Source organism: Microchirus variegatus, assembly GCF_963457635.1.
Source record: "Microchirus variegatus genome assembly, chromosome: 2".
NCBI lineage: Eukaryota > Metazoa > Chordata > Actinopteri > Pleuronectiformes > Soleidae > Microchirus > Microchirus variegatus.
The window spans coordinates 14,805,266-14,827,294 of record NC_139803.1 but is presented as its reverse complement, the minus strand read 5'-3'; the positions used below and the strand labels follow the sequence as shown (position 1 = coordinate 14,827,294).

At 42.7% G+C, this 22,029-nt stretch overlaps 1 protein-coding gene across 1 annotated transcript in view; it reads right to left on the bottom strand.

Moving 5' to 3' along the window:
* Positions 1–22,029, bottom strand: part of rnf43 (ring finger protein 43) — a gene marked incomplete at its 5' end in the record, with an annotated part of 89,514 nt that overhangs the window by 24,004 nt on the left and 43,481 nt on the right. Inside the window, one exon of the mRNA XM_083885885.1 lies at positions 11,060–11,173. Within this exon, the coding sequence (XP_083742011.1) occupies positions 11,060–11,173 (114 nt within the window). The remainder of the gene's footprint in view (positions 1–11,059; positions 11,174–22,029) is intronic.

The window sequence follows — 22,029 nt, the reverse complement described above, 5'->3', positions numbered from 1 at the left end:
GGGAATCGAACCCACAACCTTCAAACTGAAAGACGAGTCGCTCTACCACTGACTACCCACACACACACACTCATGAGTTATAAACAGCTTCTATTTTAAACCACGCGCCACTGCAGACATCTCTCACTGTTTGTGAGTTGAAAGTTTTGTGGCGATGCTGCAGACAAACACAAACTGAGCTGCAGGGATCAGAGAACAGTGTGATTGCCTGCCAGGCCCGACAGTAACTATGCGTCGCCAGTCCAAAGCACCAAGTGTCATTTCAGTGAGAGAGAAAAAAACAAAACAAGGGAAGAGCGAGGAAAGTGAGAAAGGGGGGAGAGCAACAACCTGCTAATCACAAGTCCCTGCATGGGAAAAGACAGCCAGCAACTAAAAACATTACATATCAAAGCAAGCGGCACATCCTCCAGATTGTATGTACGTGTGGGAAGGACAGTTTGCTGTACTCAGAGTCAGAGTCAATGTTTAGCTTAGAGACGTTGGCATCGGGCAAGAAACCGACAAGACATGTGGATGAGAACAGTGGCCACAGCTGGGGTATGCTATGCTGAAAATATCCTCAAGGGGGTAACACTTGTACCTTGAAGCCAAGAGAATGTTCCACCTATTGAAGGTGAGAGGGTGAGTGGGGGGGGGGGGTGCAGCACAGAGCAGACCCTTCTGCAAATCACTCACACCTCAGCGGCTGAAGCGATGACAGTGCTGACCACAGCTGAACGACAACAATGCTGCAGGTCAAGGTGACATCTGTTTAGCTAAGACCTGTAGGCCTTTCTAACCTTCAGTTCCCTCTGTGCTATGATCCTCCACCAGTTCAAATGTCCCAGGTGGAAATGTCTTTGACTGATTTTGTATAAACAGCCAGATTGCTTGTACTTGCTCTGGCTGCGGCTTTAGGCCAGCAATTGTGCTTTTTGAAATTCTAGGAATGCGTTGGTGTGATGGACCTACCTCGGTGCTAAAATATGGCATGTGGCAGAATTCAATTAACTCCCTGTGGCATTAAGTGTTTTAGCCTTTAATCCCACTTCCATATATCTTCACATTGTTGCTCTTAAGGTCAGAAAAACATTCCAACCATCTTAACCCCCCAGTGAGAAAACAGGACCTACTTCCTGTGACCATCTGTGCTTTCCGTGTGCCACCTGCTCACCTGAGGACTGAATTCGATGCAGGTCACAAAACCTGTTTTCTTTTCTTTGTACAAACTACAAAACGCAAAGCACACAAAAAGGAGGAAATAATATACACAATCACACATTCCTGTAATTGTTGAGCTACTATTAGAGTCAAGAGAACGCACCATATGAGACACAGCGCTACTGAATCTGTGAATGCAATTTAGAGATGTAGTTGTATCATTTTATTAAAGGGCCCATATTGTGCAAAATCAACTTTTTAATCATTTTAGTACTGATATTTGGGACTCAGGGGGCCATACCAGTCCCCAAAATGTGAAAAAACAAGACTCAGTCATGTTTTAGTGGTTCTACTTAGCGTAAGTATAGGCGATAAAACATGCGATGTTTAAACCTCCCTCGGAATGACGACATAGCAAGCATTTCACCGTGAATGTTGGCACCCCGCCAGGCAGAGTACTTCACAGCTCCACCGTAGCTCCCCCTTGTCCCTGTGAAATACGAGAGTGCAGGCGAGGGAGGTAGAGTGGCTGCACAGCGGAGCACAGTGTTTTGCACAAACTTCTAGCCTCAGAGGACTTGTGTGTCCAGTGAATATTTTTTTATTTTTATGAAAAAAATGTTCACAACCTTCACAAGCCCTTTGTTGTTGATCGTGTATGTAAATTCCTATGCTAGAAAAAGACCTTGAACGCACCAGTTAAGTGCCTACAGTTATCGAGTGACGTGTGGATCGGTGATATGAGGAGCATGCGTTTGAAAGCTCTGCAGAAAGATGTAGATGTTGTCCTACATTTCTTCTCAACCAAAGGCAACCTTTCTGTCGTGTTTCCACGTTCTCTCCTCATTATTGATCCACACACGTCACTTGCAGCTGCCGTAACACTGGTGCATTCAAGGTCTTTTTCTAGCATAGGAATTCACATACACACCGTGCAGCGCGGCACATTAATCGCTTTTCTTCGATTCTAATGTTTTTATGATCGCAAGAAGCCAAAATCGTGGTCACTCTATGCATTACGGTGAAACGCAGTAACAACAGGTAAACGGACATTACTATGGGGTATATGGAGCGGGGGTTGGGACGACGGTGCATGACAATAGGTGATAAGTGGTGACAGTATGGCTGTGGATAGAAAGTTAGATCGACACTCCCCTGAAAGCAGTGGATGTGTGTGTTTACCTGGGTCTCATTCACATGTAAATGACCAGGCACAAAACCGAGCATTCTGAAAAGGGCTGTTTTGGCAGAGTTATTGAACTGCTATTGTGCTTCATCCTTATGATATTTTGACTAAAGCATGACACAGACATGTTCATTAGGGAATCAGGAACTAGTTTAACTTGGGGTAAAAGGGTATAATATGGGCTCTTTAAGATGTGTCATGATTGCTAATTAGCTGCTAAGCTAATAAGTGTTTGACTCTATGCTTCACCGGTAAGAACAACAATAATAATAATACTGATACCACCAAAATGATGTATTATATTTTGTTGAGATAAAAACCCTGATGTAATCCAGACTTGCCTAAAGCCGTATTTCCACTATTTGGAATGGTTTGGTTTGGTAAGGTATGGTATGTATTTCTTTGCGTTTCCATTAAGAATAGTACCAAAATAACCAGCCCAGACCGTTCCATTCTTGATGCCCTTCCCTTGGGGGTACCAGAGTGAAATGGTACGGTACAGTCAGGGGGCTTTGCCATTCCAAACCGCAAAGTACTGCGCCAAACCGAACCATAGTGAGCTAAAGGCTATTGGTAGGCTAAGTGGGCCAGACTTTGAAAATATTTTGCTGAGCAAGTTGGCTGCAATTCATGAGCCTTGTCTACAGGTTTGTGTCTGCAAACTTGCACAACACCCAGCTGGTGACCTTGGCACTAGGTTTCCCTCTGATTAGAAGACACTTTGGAGGTAAAGGCTGGACACCTGGACAACAGCAACAACACAGAGCTGTATAATCACGGCCACTATAACAACAACAAAGTCTTCCTGAGAGTGTGTACAAAGCCCTCCCACAACAGCAAGGTAATTCTGGTGGCTGGAATGTGGATATCATTCCATGTTCAGTTACTTTCCCCTTGTCCAAAATATTATTTGGCCGAGTCCCGTGAGAATCCACTCTCCTGCTTGTGTGATGACAACAGGCATGACTTATCGCCTTGTTTTCCTGTCCCTGGACTTCTAACAAAGGAGAAGCATCATTGAAAAGAAGCGGCTGGTTTTTACTCCCAAAGGGCCAGCTACAATCGCTCAGGACAATATTTTACTTGGAGACGGTGCACTGACACGTCATGCACTTTCTTTGAGATAGTCTTCATAAATTCTACCATTTTTTGGTGCGTAAAAAACATGATGAAGTCTAAGCTGACCTTTTAAAAGATGCTGAGTGGCCTATATTCATCTTAGCAATATATACATTTATGATGCATTGGAACAAATGACTTGAAATCGCTGTCTGGTGTATTAAACAGTTGCTTTACGTAAATATGACAACTTTCTGTTCACCAAGAACTGCAGTGTTTCTACAACCTTAGAAATGAAAGTGTTAAGTGGAACCATATAAGGTTCTTCGGCTTGTCCTCATAGGAGAACCCTTTTTGGCTCCAGGTAGAACCTTTATATAAAGGTTCCACCTGGAACCCTTTTGGAGGGTTCCATCAAGAACCCTTTTAAAACCCTTTATTCAGGAAAGGGGTTTTAAAGGGTTCTAAGAATAGTTCTTACTGGAACCTTTAGTGTTACTAAGAACCATTGAAAAACCTTTCTTCAGGGAAAGGATTTTTCAGAAGAAAATGGTTCCAGGTAGAAGGTAGCAGCCCTTGTAGAAGGACACTTTTGGAACCCTTATTTCTAAGAGTGTCACTCCACCTTTAAGGTGCCAGACAACTGTGCTAGTTACCTCCCACAAAAGCGTGCCAAAAAGTGGGGAACTACAGATCAGGTCATTTGGTAACCTTCACAACTTTTGACGGTTGAAATTAAAAATTGCATAACTTACAAAACTGTACCTCTTAATGGAAAAGAATTCCTATTTCCATGAATAATCAACAAAACAATTCTATTTCCCTACAATTTGAGGGATAAAAACCCTGTGTGCGGCAACATTTATTTTCTGTGATAATGAAGCTTTGATGAAGATCTCTGATCTGCTGCCCCCTCTACGTTGAAGAAAGAATAGTTTACAACTAATATTCCAGATTTGCATCACAACTTTATTGCTAAAGGGCATCATTTTGAAATGGCTGCCACACACACACGTCGTACACGTAAGAATGCAGCGCCAACACTTACACCACAAGATAGCTGATGTTACCACTGTATGACAAGGGTGGAGTTTATGGGGTGTAGGCATTCGGCTTGTGTAGTGCAGTGGATAAGAGGGAAAAAAATATGGACAAATGCGCCCATTGTATGTGTGTTTCTTCCCTTTTATCTGTATCATCAAGGAACACAGAGAGAACTTGAAGGGCCAAGCGAAATCGCTCTGCAGTCAGAACACCATCTATCACACAGACAAAATAAATAAGAGCCCACAGAGACAGGCTATCAAACTGCAAATTACATCATGGGTACAGTTAGAACCATAATGAGCACACTGACTGAAAAGAAGGCAGTCATTAGGCTGCTGGACTCAAAGCTGAGCACTTCCTACTGGATTATCTTCACATTGATATGGTGAGCTAAGACAGTGCCTAACTTTAGCAACAGAGGAAATGGGAGGGGGAACGACAGCATTGCCCGGGTCAAACAGGCACAAATAGTGGAGTGTGGTTAGTTAGTTCCGTCTTTACTGAAGAGAGAAGGAATGATGCACTGCTACGGGGAGGAAATGTCTGAAAGGCACTTTCATTAAGCAGCAAAAAAACAGGAAAAAAACATATTTGGGACACTTGTCAGTGCTTGATAGAAAGGGAGGGCTTGACAAATTAAAGCCCAAAGCTACTTCGACATCACTTTTGAAGCAGTTGCATTCAAGATGAAATGATCAAAGCAGTGTAAATCGATCTGACAGGGAGCATAAAGAATATGACCCCTCAGGATAACAGGAAGAAAGGGCTTGTACCTTTCGCTCAGAAGAGAGAAAAACATATTTTGAAATATCCCCACGTGGTTTGCAAACTTTTAATGGAGTGATTTATGGTTTGTCTCATATTAGAAACAATAAAAAATGCAGTGGCGTGTGTGTATTTTGCATGCCTCAAAGATTAAAAGACTAATCTGAGAGTCCATGCAGCACTTAAAGAGGTGTATGGTCCTTGCCGGTCGATTAGCAAGGCACTGCCAAGGTTGCAAATGTTCATATCTCGCTTCGACTCGCAGAAGAAAGAGACAGAAAGTCATATTTTATGCCTTTGAAGACAACCGTGCAACTATCTGGCACTGACGAGCAAATAATGACTTTTCTTGGGAGGGAAATCAAAGCGAAACCCAGAAGTCTTCTCACACTGACGCATTTCATACAGGCCAAAATGTCCATTGTGTACCTGCTGCTTTTTGCATTTACTCTTAAAAGCTAAAATATCCCCCTTTTTCCAGATGTTCCACTGTGTCCCTCCTCCTCAACTGGTCTCCGATGAACTGGAGATGTTGGACTCGGCCACTGGAGGAAAAGAAGCCAAAGGCAGCTGCCATAGAGTTTCCAGCCCCTGTCTGTGCTAAAAAACAGCAGGCAGGAACAGCCTGAGGTCAGTGTCACCCCCTACAGACAAGCAGACATGAGGAGACAAAAACATTGTCATGAGGACCATGATTTATCCCTCCCTAAATGGGCTTCCCTTGTTTTCAAGCACTTCCTGTCCCTGGGACGACTTATCCTGTCCTGAAAGTTTAGGCCACGGTTTGAACGAGTTTTTACGAGTAGTGTGAGTATTGTACAGAACTATGTCATATTGTTATTCCGTCTTCAGTCACTCATTGTGTCCTCAATCTCTTCCTCAGGACAAACAAAAGTTCAGTTCAGTGGCCATTCAGGACAAGACACAGTGGACAGAATGGTTACAGCACATGCCACAACACTGCAGTGTCCATAGCCCGTCATCCCTAATTTAAAGGTACAATACGCAACATTTGCTGCACAAGATATCAAGAAACAAACTACGTACTGTATATAGAGTAGGAGAATGCATACAAACTTAATGCCTTTTTAAACACTTCCCCATCATAACGGCGACCTGATAATAAGTGTTCTGAAAGCTTCCACTTCAAAGCGTCCATTATACAGTGTGGACACTGTCATTACCCAATTTGTACCGGAAACCCAATTTGTTCTGCAAATCTGCGAAGTAGGACTGCTCCCTGCACTAGGGATAAAACTGACTTGACTTGACTTCCTGTCAAAACAATTTACGGCAGGTTTAAAAAAAAAAGAAAAAAAAAAAAGAAAAATGTTTACACAATAAATACACGTTTTGATTTAGCATTTTGTTTTGCTAGTTATTCTTAGAAAAATCAATGTTTTCATTTCATAATCTTACATCGCAGCATTTCCTTTCAACCTGGCTTTCAAAATAAGAACTGACTTTGGCTTTTTACTCATATCAAACTTTTGCCATTACGCTACAGTTAGCTTACAATCTGTATCTTGTATAATTAAATACACATTTTTACTATAGCTCTCATTCTTCTATGAAATAAAACACGTTTTTTTCAAACGTTATTTTTACTGTCATTATCAGTCACAAGAAGTAGTCACGCTTGGACACACGCACAAGTGGAGGAAATAAATAAATACATGTTTTATTGTATCTTAAATTGTATGACTTCTATAAAATAAAAGACAAATTTTGTGCCATTCCACAGCTGTCGTTATACATTAGCGGTGACAGGAAGTAGTCACACTATCGCACACTCGCAGAACAAATCGGTTAATGACATACACCGTGATGGCAGGACATCTGGTTCATCTAAAGGAGACGCAATTTTTTAAGAAAGATCATCACCAGAGTTAATACTAGCCTGGCTAGTAATTTACATTATGTCACAGGTCTGTCTTCATTGGTAACAAGTTAGAAAAGGCACGATAGCTTACTGCCATTCGCTGTCAGGATCACTTGACTATCTCATGAATATCTTGGCAATATTTTAGACAATAAATTATCCTTTGAGCAGCATCGTGTAGATGCTGTGCATCTTGAAGCTCACCAGCAAATTATCTTCCTTCATAAGCTTTTGTGTTTGAATATTGACAAGACATTTATAAAAAAGTATTATACTGAATCTTCATGCTTTACATTAAAGCTAATGTATTCCTACACTCTTAGAAATAAGGGTTCCAAAAGGCTCCTCCTACAAGGGCTGAGGTTCTACCTGGAACCATAAGTGTTTTCAAGGGTTCTTGGTAGCACTAATGGTTCCAGTAAGAACCATTTTGATCCAGAGAACTCTTTAAAACCCCTTTCCTGAATAAAGGGTTTTTAAGAGTGTCGTCCAGGGATCAGTCCACAGTGGAGTAAAGCCTGATCTCTAACTGCTTTTTGTCAGATTCAGGACTTTGCTGTTGGTTGTACTTGGTGTCCAACGTCAACATAGTCACATTAACAATACTAACATGATTATGTTTAAGGATATAATGTTTAGAATGGTCAAAATCTCCAAACATATTTGCCTCTGCTCTTCACACATGACAGAAAAAACTGATCCACATTTAGTGTGTGGCAGTTCAACTTGATCAAAAGGAATTTCAAGCTGCAGGCTGTTTGGCACCATATGAACTACTACTAGAAGTTGTCTTTTAGTTTTGGATGTATTCTGACAATCATCTTGTTTTGGAACTATTATTCGAAGGTGTCATATTCAATGTGAACGATCATATAGCATAATAATATTACAAATACGAAACATGTCCTAGCAGTGTCGTTTGGATGTTCTCATCCCCGTGAGTGATGCTCCTTGGATCGCAAAGCCTGCCGCCACACGGGTGAGAAGCCACCTTTCTAACAGTTTGAGAAAGTTTGAGGTAATTTGATCCAGTAACACACACAAGCATGCATGCACACACACACACACAAATGAAAACCCGGGTTAAAGAAAACAGGATTACTGCACAATTAGGCCAAAACCTCTTTTTATCTAAGAGGAGCAGAATCAATACGCAAGGTCTTCTGTGAGAGTCAACAAGTTTAGACACGGGCTAAAACTTCAATGACTGCAAAGACCTGTTTTCACAGAAGCATGGATTCATACTGATGCTGTTTTTCAGAGCTGCAGGTTGAGTGGCAGAGAGTCCGATCACTTTCTCACAAAGCACAGAGATCACTGATTCAGAGGGGTGGGTAAGCCTCATGTGCAGGGTTCAGAGAAGCCCTCCAGGCACCGCTGTGGTGCCTTTTCTCATCGAGTCATGTGTTGCTCTGTGACTTAGCTTCAAGAACATTTCCATGGCTTCAGAATAAACAGAAAAGCCAGGCTGGCTGGTGGAAAGCACACGGATCACTTCCACTTCCACTTACAACTTGCTGGCAAAGGAAACGCTGTGGCCTCTGCTTGTGTTGCGTTGTGTAATGATGCAAAACCGCTGGAGTGGTGGAGGGATTTGATTCAGGCATTTGCACAAGGAGAGCTGAAGATTTGGATACTTCCAATTTGAAATTTCCCCCAAAACGTGTGAATCTGGGTGAGAAGTTACCAGCAATGATGTATGGAATATTACCAGGAGGGCTGGTGAGGGCAACTCAGTTTGAGAAATTTGAGGTATCTAGAGAATGTCTCTTAAAGGTACAGTCAAAAATATCCCTCATGGTTGTGACATCACTGCCTTTCACCAGGAGAAGCGCATGCCAAGGGAAATAATGCATGGAACCAGGCTTAACTTAAATGGCGAATGGTCTGCTTTTCTAATCTCGATGACCACTCAAAGCTGTTTTGCACTACAGTTTGATCATTCATCCATTCACACCCATTCATACAACAGATGCAGTGCATCTATGGCCCCCCCTTTACACCTGGCATTAGAATGTGCTTTCTGTTATCGGATAGGGATAGCCCTTACGCCACCTGCTCCTCTTCTTCCGAAAAGATTTCCAGCAGCAGCCTGCAGCATCACGTCCTGTGTGTGTTGCCATATCAACAACAAGAAGCAGATATCGTGTGTAGACTAGTGGAGCTGGGAATCGAACCCACAACCTTCCAGTTGAACAACCACTGAGCTCCCGTCCCCCTTTTATGTCTGCTGAACTTCAACTGAAGCTGAAGTGCTCTCAATGATCTCTGCCAAATCGTCTTCCTCTTTGGGTTTCAGCTGCTGTCTTTGAGAGTTGAATATTTCACTCTCAGCAACTGGTGACTATCAGTCATGTGCCAATTGGGGGTTATTGTCAGGAGCTTACGAAAATTGGAGTGCAGCAGCGACACCCTCACTCACAAAAATCTACCTTTAACTCCTCAAAATGATCAGTGATACTGTGACTGAGACCTGGCCAAGTAAAACAAAGCATTAGAGAGAAAGGCTGAATCAGAAAGGGAATCTCCCTGTGATGGTAGGAGGTAAGAAACTCTGAAAACCAAAATAAAAACAAAGGACAACAATGAAACATTATCCTTCAAGGTTTTCAGTTTTGCTTTGTTTGGTTTACAGTCTATTCTGAGTGTACGCGGTGCAACACGAACCCTCTGTGGCCGTCCGAGTATCTATAGATCAGTGGGGCGGGCTGCAAGTCAGACTAAACTGTAAACAAGTCCCATTCGAAGAGCAACAACTGACCCAGCACCACACATCCCAAACCGTCTGATTCATCGTCTTCAAACGGCCAAGAGCAAACTCCTCAACAGCTGCATGACGAATCCCCAATAAATCCACCGCGACCAAAAAGCTTTGAATCTCACTGAAGAAGCAAGGATGCAGGTGGCTGGAGTGGAGTTTATGACAACACATACTTTCCAGGCGACCAAAACAACAAGGAAGCGCCCCCCCCCCCCCCTTCCCTCCCTCCCTCCCTCCTTCACTTCTCCTGATTTCAAAGGCAGTCTGCAGGGAGGGAGAAAGCACTCGGAAGCAGCAGGCTTTTGTTCACGCGTTCTTCTGCATGAGGGAGAGACTGAGTTTTGTTTATGGGACAACACAGTGTTGCCATTAAGGCTTTAATCAGAACTGTTTTCTACAGTCAGCCCTGAGTGACAACCCTCTCCCCCCCCTCCCAATTTGGTTCCCACTGAGAGAGCAACAGGAGGAGGAAGAAGAAAGGAGTGGGGAAGTGTGGGAATGTCTCTGCATCGTCGCTACGGCGGGGCAGCTCCTAAACATGGCTTTAAATTAGGGGAAAAGAAAACACAGGCTAAAAAAAGGACAGTCGGCGAACTATACTCCTGCCCGCTAATTTGTCACCACTTGAAAAACGGGGGGGGGGAAATAGCACCAGTTTTAAAATCGGCTACTTTTAAGTGAGCAGCGTGTATGGTATAATACTTAAACATAAGGGAGATTCAGGTCAACTCTCTCGTAGTCGCACATACATCTAAACCGTTATGGGCGGATTCTATGGAGCTCTGACTGCGTTCATATTAGAGGGAAGCAAAAGTGGAGAACACCAAGTGTCTGGCTCTGGCTGGCTGGGCTCGGACCAGTGACAGCTGGTGCTTGAAAGCCTCACATCCAAAGCCAGGGCTCACTGCCACTTGCTACATAGCAGCGCTGAGTTAAGCCCATCCTCTCCTGTCCAAGCCCTCACTCTGAAAGATCAGTGTCCTGAACAAAACATCACGGCCCTGCCAAATAATTCCCCCCTCTAAAACTATCTTGTCTTTCAAGTCTAAATCCAAGAGCGGAAGGGATCCTGGAGAGCGGGACAAGATGGCAAGATGGTGTATCTGTCTGCTGCCATGTCTGAGAGGGGAAGGGGGGGTCACAGGGAGGGAAGTTTCTCAGAGAGCTTTAATCAGAGGAAATTCATGAAGGGGCCAAAGCCACGTCTGTTGCGTACCTTATCGAGCAGCGGCAGACATCGGGGAACTCTGTGCTCCAGCTTGACAATGGTGATGAAGTCGCTCTCCTGCCGTTCATCCTCGCTCGTGTTGCACAGAGACAAAGGGTGATACTGCAAAGGAAGAGTCAGAGAGAGAGAAGGGTTAGGGAATAAATGGAACAATTGCAGAATTTTAAAACACCACAGATGTTTATTTTGGGATCATTTTCGTGGAGAAGAATGCATTTCATTATTATTTTTGAGCGCTGGAGTTCAAGGTGTGCAGCCTTCGAGAAAAGTGCAAGAAGCACGGATGCCAGTGTAAATAAACAACAAATACTGAGTTAGTTTATTAAGTTATAATAATATAAACCTGCTGACAATAGTGATGGATCCAAAAAAACAAAAGGACCAGGAAGAATAAAAAGACTTAGATGAAGAAAGGTATACGTGTCGATTCAGTAGATTTTCATCCCAAATAGATTTGTCCCTACACTCTTAGAAATAAGGGTTCCAAAAGTCTCCTTCTACAAGGGCTGAGGTTCTACCTGGAACCATTTACTTCTTTCCCGAAGAAAGGGTTTTTCAAGTGTTCTTGGTGACACTAATGGTTCCAGTAAGAAATTTTGATCCAGAGAACCCTTTAAAACCCCTTTCCTGAATAAAGGGTTTTAAAAGGGGTCTTGATGGAATCCTCCAAAAGGGTTCCAGGTGAAACCTTTCTAAAAAGGTTCCACCTGGAGCCAAAAAGAGTTCTCCTATGAGGACAAGCCGAAGAACCTTATATGGTTCTACTTCACACTTTTATTTCTAAGTGTATGTACGCGATGCAACCTACAGTGTGTGATCTTAAAAATGTCGTAAAGTAAAGATTGAGAATCCAAAACTGGTGTTTAACGCCATTAGAGCACAACAGTTGCACTCGATGGATGCTTTTTAAGTGTTAAATTGAGGCGTTTCCTTCCCAGTAAAAATCAAGAGGAAAACTTAGGCGCCCTAAAAAATCAATTACATGGATGGCGATGTTCACTCCCACTCCAAAGCCTTGAGGACTAAAAGAATGAGAGATAGTTTTTTGGGAAGGAACATTTGATCCCCCTCTGAAAGGCAGGAAATTCGGAGCTGCTGAAAAGCTGCATTTAAGAGCTCAAGGGATAGCAGCGGTGTTTGCGAGTCACAGACAAGCTTTCACAGGGACAAGGGGGGGGGGGGGGGGCTGCACTGACTGCAGTCAAGGAAAAACACCGGTGTATCACTTTATTTGCTCAGATGACATCAGTGAGCGCAGCACCCAGTAGGATGCTGCGTTCTTGTTGCAGCTCACAGATTACCCTGCAGCGAGCAGTCGCTGTGCATGCTCGCTCTCCCACCCACGCACACATATATACACACCAGCGGAGCGGACCCACCCTGGCCCTGCCCTGCCCTGGATAGTCCCATCATGTCCCAGTTCAGCCCCGGTGGGCCTCTTCATGTGGCTGTGGGCTGAGCTCATGGGGCTCCCCCCTCATCTCACCCAGCGGAAATCCCTAAATTAAAAAGACCCACGGGTGACATCAACAGCTGGCACCCTGCGCTTCTGGGGAATTGATGTAATGTGCTGCAAAGGGCTGGTGCATGTCTGTCACAAGCAGATCGGGAGAGAGAGCGAGAGACGAGGGACCGCGTTGGGGCGGGAATATAAAAGTGAATGAAAAATCCGGGGGATCAGGAGGAGTGACGCACATTGTGTGCAGCGACTGTGGAAGTGCCAGAGACTCGCATACCACAGTAACCTATCACCAGTCGTAAATCTTATTGGGAAACTCAAGTCCTTTCAAGTGTGTTAATGACCTTTCTTCACAGCTTTTCCTGCACTTTGGTCATAATTGAAGAAAGTAATCCTTTGTTTAAAGAACTGTAGCGAGCTGTTGCCGATGGCTCCGGTCTGCTGGTGGCGGCACCTGTGGCGTGACATGTGCCCTCCTGTCATGTCAGCTGCAGAAGCTGAGACTGTAGTAGATAGATCATTGTGAAATGATAATGTTAACTCTAGCTGGCCCTTTTTTCCCCCCGTGTGTGTATTAATGGTCATTTGCACTGCATAAGCCTCGGAAAATAAAGCCGGGTCCAAAACCAACGCTTAAGGCTGAGGATTATATGTGCGGCTGATTTTTGACCGCGCGGTCGTTAATATCGCTGCTGTATGAATGGTTTGACAAATTAATGCGGTAGTAAAAAAAACCCAAAAAAAAAAACCCAATACATCAACAGACTTTAACCAATAGACATTACAAGTAATTTCATACCACGGACAGTTGATAGTTGTACCCTGGGGAGTAGTTGTGGAGTGACCAGGTGGCGTACGCTGAAAGATTCTGAATACCTCAGTAATTTTGAAGAAAAATACATCCATTAATGCTGTCAAAACGACTATGTTAACCACTGAAATTAATCATTTATAATATTTGTTAAATGTTTAAGCTTGCTTTACAGTTTTAAAGCCTTGTTTAATATAACAAGTTCATCCTTTGTGGAGTTTTATCAGTTATTTAACAGTTAAAAAAGCAAACTATTAGGTGTGGGAATCTTTTACGATCTCACAATTCGATTTGATTCTGATTTTTGGTTCAAAAAAACAAAGTTTTAAACGTTTATCCATGCATAGATGGAATTGTTGTAGCTGTTGCATAAAAGCAATATCACATATATCATAAGTAACACAAATAAACCATTCTGGGACATCGCGATTCTTATGTGAATCGATTACTTGGCACACCCCTACGAACTATCACAATCTTCAATATGAGCAACGCGGGGGTTAAGTGTCTCGCTCAAGGCCCCCGTAATTGAACCCACAACCTTCCAAAGACGTCTCCCCTCTGCTGCTGAGCTACTGTCGTCCCGGTCTGTTTATTTCTGTCTCGCAGATTAAATAAAATCAAAATAGACAGACAAATTGGTACGCTGCTGAGCTGCAGTTTATTTGTTGTCATCATAACCATGGCAATGGTGGCGCACATGACTTTATCTAAAAGAGATTTGGACGAACATCAGACAAAAAGAGAAAATAATAAAAACATAAACATGTAACGTCTAGCCTGGTTGTACCCCAGGTGCAAGTGAAAAGGAAACAAGCACTCGATGGACTGTTGTGCTGAGATTGTTGTGTTTAGGGTCTTTGCTGAACGGCAGCCCCTCGGGAAGGAGCAGCATGAACCTCTGGCCTGGGCCGCGTGCTACGCTGCCAGCTGCCTTTACCAGCCTGCATTTACTAGGCAAAATTAGAGGCCTACAGTTAAACTTGGCCCTTAACAAAGAAAAAGAAAAAAAAAATCCTTAAATGACACAATTTCATTGATGCCATGACCTCTGCTCTTTTTTTTTTCTTCCGCTGATTTGTGGGAAATGTTGGGAAAAAGGGCTGAAGAATCAGGTTTTACAACACCATCGGAGTATTTGAAGGCTTACCTGATTGTGTGTGTGTGTGAATCTTGTTGTGATATTTGAACATGTCGATGCACGGGGCTGTGCAATCATACCTAATAAAGCAGATAATAATCCCAAAGCTGAGCCAAACAGGCCCAGGAGGAGCGGCTGTGCTGAGTTTCCTCTGGCTTTCTCAGAGACCATGGGTCCCATGTTTTGCAGGCCTTATCTTCTATTTGAGATATGTGCCACCGTTGGTGTCATCTACGACTTGGAAATGTGCTGATGCTATGACTATAAATGGCATCGAGGAGAGATTGAAACGTCTTCGTTTTGGTTTTTGTATGGCCCTGAGAAAAAGGGGGCCTGGGAAACCAAATCACAGAGTCTCCATTTCACAGGGACAAGTGACCACAGGGCACACAAACAGTTCCCCACAGACTGTTAACAATGCTTACTCCTTCATTACGCCTCCTCCTCTTCATCTGTCTAGATCTGTTGCAAAACTGACGGGGACATGTCCCTCGGTTTCTTTGTAGCCACGATTAAAGGCATTCCTTTCCAGCTCAATCAAAGACTACCCCAAAAATATTCCGAGGCAAGAATCTAACAGCCTCAAAAACAAATACAGGGACAGAAAAGGGAAAATAAATAGTAGCTGTGGTGAGAAGTCAATAAGATTTTTTTTCCCCTCCGCTTAGCCCTGAAGATCTTCTTTTTTCATCTGCCAATAATCAGCAAGAGAGTTTTCTAGTTCATCTGGTGCCAGCAGGGAACCAGGCCCAGGCAGTTATGTCAGTGTGTTAGAAGGGGAGGTGGGGGAGCAAAAAAAAAAAGGGTTTGCACCTCTCATCAAGCTCCACCACTCAATTACCAGTCACTGAGGTCAGAGGGTCTCTGAGGAACTATTGGCTGACTAAGCAACATTATCAAAATTAAGCAGATTGGTTAAGAAGGAGATGAAAGACATATTTCAGTATGCGATTATTCTATCAAACAGTATAAATCAAGACTCAGGCACAAGAGCAGAAGGCTTCTTTAGACGGTGCTCTGCCCCGAGGCCTGGAAAGGGTGCCAGGTTAGTGCACATCAGGGAAGAACTGAATCAACCTACACACGCACACACAAAACCTCAGAAACTCAATGTACAGATTGTATTATCTGTTGCCTGGATTGTGATTTACCGAGTGACTCAGCCTCCCACGTCTGGACTTAATATCTGATGAAATCTCTTTGTCTCTCTCTCTCCTCCTTTTGAAACTCTAACACGCAGGTTTGTGCAGCTACTCGACCGAGCTTCTTATGATATTTTCATTTACTGTCATTCACGTGTACAGACTAAACAACGCATTGTCCATAAACCCTGACCAGTCAATGTCTGACCCCAAGCTCAATCGAAACAATTCAAGCCCTAAACTTACACTTAGAAATTACAAGGGCTGAGATTCTACCTAGAACCATTTGTTTTTCAAGGGTTCTTGGTAACACTAATGGTTCCAGTAAGAACCATTTTCATCCAGAGAACCCTTTAAAACCCCTTTCCTGAATAAAGGGTTTTAAAAGGGTTCTTGGTAACACTATGCTCCTATGAGGACAAGCCGAAGAACCTTATATGGTTCTACTTAGCACTTTTATTTCTAAGAGTGTAACCAGTTCCTCGGAAATGGGGGTTCTGCCTCATTCGGGCCTGTTTTTAGTCTCCATGAGGACGACTGGTCTTCAAAGGTCAGTGTATGTGTCAGAAAAGGTCCTAAAGAGGTATGTTATGCAAATATTACACTACATCTACACTCGTAGAAATAAAAGTTCTAAGTAGAACCATACAAGGTTCTTAGGCTCGTCCTCATAGGAGAACCCTTTTTGGCTCCAGGTAGAACCTTAGGGTTCAAACAAGAAACCTTTATTCAGGAAAGGCGTTTTAAAGGGTTCTCTGGATCAAAATGGTTCTTACTGGAACCATTAGTGTTACCAAGAACCCTTTTCATTTTGATAATCGATCAATTGGTGTTTTATTCAGTAATTAAAACAAGCTTTCTGCTTTTCCAGCTTCTTAAATGTGAATGTTTCTAGTTTCTTTGCTCCACATAACAAAGAAATAAATGAATAATTCTTGTTTGTGGACAAAGCAAGACATTAGAGAACATCAGGTTCCCCAGGTTTTTTTTGTTTTCTTACATTTTACAGACCAAACAAGCGCTTGCTTAAATGAGAAAATAATTGACCGATTAATCAGTTATGAAAACAATCGTAAGTAGACACTGCTATGAATGCATTCATTCAGTGATGTACAGTCAAATTAAGGATCAACTTTCTAGTCGCAGGAAATGTGGTTTTCCAAAATGAGCAATTTGAGCAAAAAAAGCAGATTAGGAGGAGTCTGTGATCTGGTGAACAACACTTACAGATTGGACTCATGTGCATGCATTTGTTACGGGATGAGTTCGATGGCAGGTCTGACACTGAGCTTGACTGAGGGTTAATGGGGGGAAGCACAGCTATGTATTGCTGCTAATGGCACTTGAGCATGTACTTGCATGTGGACACACTGTATGTGTGCACATGCACACATGTATGTCTTTTTATCTTTTGTCTTCTTATCTTCTATCTGATTCTATCTTATTTTATTTTGCACTATTTTATTGTTTTTATTGTTTTTAATTACTTTTATGTGTTTCCTCTTTAATTATTTATTTCTTGTAAAGCACTTTGGATCACCGAAAGGATTGTTGTAAAGGGCTGTATAAATAAAGTACATTTACATTTACATTTACACTATGTGCCAAGAAAGCAGTCCCTCTGTGGTCCTGCAGGGTGAATTTCAGTGGTTACTTCAGGGGGCGCTGAAAGCCAGTGCTAGTGAGTATCTTCTCAAAAAAAATCATATCCGCTCTTGGACCGTTATTTCAGCAACGCTGGCTTGGACGCACACTTTGTGGTGCAGCTCTCGGTGCCACAAATGACACAGATACACACTCCTCATACCACAGTCCTCAATTGAACAGGCCACTATCTCGTGACCCTACGCTAAGTAGATTTACATGAAAGGCTGTTATAGTGATGCCGGACTGCCCGGTGCCAAGGGAGTGGAGTGGAGCGGAGAGTTTTTACTCTGTCGGAGCATCTGGAAAAATAGACTGGGAGACCATTGCCTCTCGTCTTCTCTTTGCAAATGCAAACGAACAGGACGCATTACTGCTTTAGTCCTGTCAAAACAAAAGGCGTGTCATCTTTCCCCCCTCGCTTTATTGACAGTGTCAGCCCCATATCCAGTAACGGTTACCACAGAGAATGACTTGGGGAAACGTGATCCCATAATGAGGCCCAAATAATTACCACCAGCCCCAAATTTGCTTGGGCGCTTTCTTTAAGTAGCAGCGCTTTGCCCTAACTCCAGGCCCGTCAGACTGTCTCTGTTCTATAAAGGGATTAGACGGAGAAGAAAGAACCCGGAGAGGGAAGAGGAGCTGATTTTAAAGAAAGGGAAATGAGGAGAGAGCTGAGTGCTTATGTTGGTGGAATACCATATTCGATTAGGATTATGACAACTCTTTAAATTTGTTGTTTATCTGTGTATTTCCGCATAGAAAATGTGCCCTTTTCATTAGCCATTAGAACACATCTCAATCTCAATGCCCACAGGCCAGATCCGGCCCAGGGCACAATTATATCCCAACCATAAGACGATTTTTAATTTTCTTTTACTGGCCTGGCTCCATGTTGCTCACAAAGTGGGTACTGCAGGCCCCAACAACGCCCGGCAATATGCAACATCCTGTGCTGTCAAAAACATTAAGACACCTGCATTTGCACTTCGTCTGACATGCTCAACTGCATCTAAGACCACTTCCACCCGGCTTCAAGATATGTCGAAACAGCAAGTGGAAAAGAGGGAGGCTGCGTGCGGCTGACAAGTCAACCTGCCTACATTTTGATGATATGGCATATTTTTAACAAAATTACAGGTTTGAGACAAAATTTTTTACTTATACGTGCAATTGCGTGCCAGTAATGTGCATATATGATGGAGTTTAACTGAGATGCACCGAGCTGGGTACAGACACACCTGTGTTTTGATCAGTTATTGCCAAGATTTTAGATTTAGTGGAGGAGTGGTTACGATGCCCTATAGGTGGAAAACAAAACAAAACATAACATATCTAAAAGTGTCTCAAATGCAGATACTTGCCTTGACTCTTAAAATAATGTTATTCTGTTACTGCAGGGGACAGAAACCCTTTGATCTGGCCCATTAAAGAGGAAACTTTATGACCCATGCCATGACAACTATCAATCTATGATATGAAATCATCTATTTAAGTATGTAAAGCTGTCTTTTAGAGTGATTCCTTTAGGCCGCCTGAAGTTAAGTTTATCAGCCTTTCACTGCAGACAAGCGTCATGTCTATGTGCTCGTCTTGCAGGCTGCAGGATCCAGATCCAGTTACGAGGCTATTATTATTATTATTATTATCATTCAGCTCATATCATCACCATTTGTATTATGCTATTATTAAAGTCGATATCAGTATAATTCTGTATCAACAATATCTGCAGCTGTTTGCATAAATGACACAGTCTTTCTATAAACACGTCATCACTGATTCAGAACTGTCTTGTCTAAACTTGATACAATTGTTGTAGATCTGCTCCTGGTCTCTCTCCTCTATCTCTTCCTCACCTCGCTCTTGTCCTTTCTGACGCCCATTTTTCCTTTCACCCCAACCGGTCGAGGCAGATGACTGCAAATCTTTGAATCTGGTTCTATCGTAGATATCTTCTTGTTAAATAGGAGTCTTTTTCTTTCCACTGATGCCTAGTGCTTGCTCATTGTATGAATTGTTGGGGTTTCTTTGCTCTCTATAATGTTGTCTATGTACAGTGCCTTGAGGTAATGTATGTTGTGATTTGGTGCTATACAAATAAAATTGAACTGGATTGAAAGGACAAGACTATAGACGTTTTACCACCAAGTGGAACGGAACATATTATTTTTGTGTTTCCATTAGGAATAGTACCAAAATAACAAGTTACAAACGTTCCATTCTTTGGCACCCTTCCCTTGGAGTACCAGAGTAAAACGGTATGGTACGGTCACCTGATTAGGCGACAGAAAAACGTCACTCTCTTGCGATTGGTGTGAATATCCCATGGAAGTCGAAGCAAACGCCCACAGTCTATTCTCATACAAAGCTTGACGTCTCAGCTCAACAGCTGTTATCTGTTGTGTCGCATTGAATGTCGTCTGTTGTCGTTGCACTGGTACGACGTCAAGCTACCAGACACATATCTCTTTGGGGCCCAACAAACAGCTTTCACAGGGATAGGCAGAGAACATGCTAACAGGGTGAATGCTATGCTAAGTGAGCTAAAACCTGAAAGAAGCTGAAAATTCCTCCACAGACAGAATTTGCGAATTTGCTGCAAGAACAAGACCAAGTAAACATGTTTGGGAAAAATTGTTTGAGGAAATTGTTTTGGAATTATCATTATCATCATAATCATCACTACCATCTGACATCAGATGCTAAAGACAAACATCACATTAGAGGTTAGCGTGGTATTATGTGCTTGTTTTTATGACGTTGTGCCCTTTGCCTGGCGGGATCAAATTTCACCTCGTGGGATTATAATAAAAATAGTTGAATGATGAGCTCAGCAAAATTCCCTCTTGCAGTTGTGCCACAAAGCGTATGACACAATAGGTAATTTTCATTATTCGTGTAACAACCACAGCACAAGACCTGTGTGAGTCTGGTGACAAGGTGTTCAAAGTCTCTCAACTACAGACAGAGCTGCACTGGGATCACCATGGAAACGGTTTAAAGATGGAGCGCCACCGCCGCCGCCATGTGCTCTCTCCACATTCCCCCGCACAGGTTTCTGTGGTCTTACTAACGCAAACACACATGCTTGCATATACACACACCTAAACATACACACAACTAATAACTAGGGCCACTCCATCAGCCTCGGGCAAGTGCTACACTATACATTTCAAAGCTCTGAGTTAAACATAAACACAGCACTTCCCTGTCATAACAAGTCAGTGGCTTGGTAACCCTGCAGTTTGTTAGCATTGCAGTGATCCCTCTTCCCAGTCGACACGGGAGCCGCATCACACGTCCTCCAGGCTTCCTTCGGCCTGCACCCGGCCCGCAGGCCGACTCGCAACCTCTCTCAGGTTGCACGACATCAGTCAATGAGAAAACCCACACTTTTCTACGTGTCAATCACTTACGGATGGGAGCTTAAGGTCAGCCACATGGAAAGAGATTAGGCACCGGGGGGGAATGAGGAAGGGCGTTTACAGACAGGAACTCCAAATTAGAGAAGGAGAGACGAAGAGAAACACAGAGAGAGACGAATGGGAAATATGACGAGAACAAACAAGGAGGGACACGCTGTGTGTCATACGGTAACACTGTATGTGAAACTAAAGTACTGCATACAGGGAGACTTTTGGAGACCACTTCTGACAGTTACAGTATAAATTACCTCTACAATACTCTGGTACACATCGTTAATTTTACGGACTTCTTATTTTTACATGAGTAATTTAACCAAATGGTCTATTTGGAATATTATGGATCTTTTAACCTTTTAACAAAAACAATATCATTTAGTACTATCGGAACTGTATTGTCTGGTAGTTTTTCCTTACCCTGGTCGAGGGTCTAAGGAAATAGGATGTTACCAACCTCGTGAAAGCCCTGTGAGACAAACTGTGTTTTGTAATAGTGGGCTATATAAATAAATTTGAGTTGAAAGCTAATATCGCTGCTTATATTATTATAATTCATATCACCTGCTTTTAATGCAATGTTTACTTTGGTATAAATATCTCAATGCATCAAAAAGACAGTCTACGTTAAAACTCTGTCCTTCAGTGAAAGAGGACGGTAGCCAGACTGGCACAGCTGAAGGCTTTCAATAGGAAAAGTGGTGTTTTTGAGCTGACATCATGTCGACATAATAGAGATGTAAAAGGGATCAGGTTTTTTGATGTGTGGTTATAATGGTGGTCATACTGAGGTATGGTCATGCTCAGTGCTAATGTCACCATACATACAGTATGTGATTGCAGTGCTGAGGAGCAGCCTGAGTAAGGGAAGCTCGCACTCACTGAACGAACAAATTCACCACTTTTTCTTGTTTCCTGACTAAAAATTGAAATGCTTTATAAAAGTAATTTTACTGCACTGTTGCACCTATAATAAGTTGTGTCATTTTGTGACTTCAGTGTTTGAAGTAATTTATGTAAGTGGTGCAAAGTTACCAAATGAGGCATGTCCCACGTGGGCTGAAAACACAGATGTTCTATATGGAATTTGATGTGGGAGAGTCTGAAAATAACATATTCTTAAGATATCATTGACTAAAGCAGGAATGCATCTACTATGCAAGCTTCCACTGGTAGGAAAATAAGAAATACAATTGTACTGTATATACCAGGGTATGTGATCGGCGTGGAGCTGAGGACTCGGTCCAAAAAGGTTACGAACCGATGCTGTGCAACCAACTATTCCAAAGTGGTACACTGTTAGAAATAAGGGTTCCAAAAGTGTCCTTCTACAAGGGCT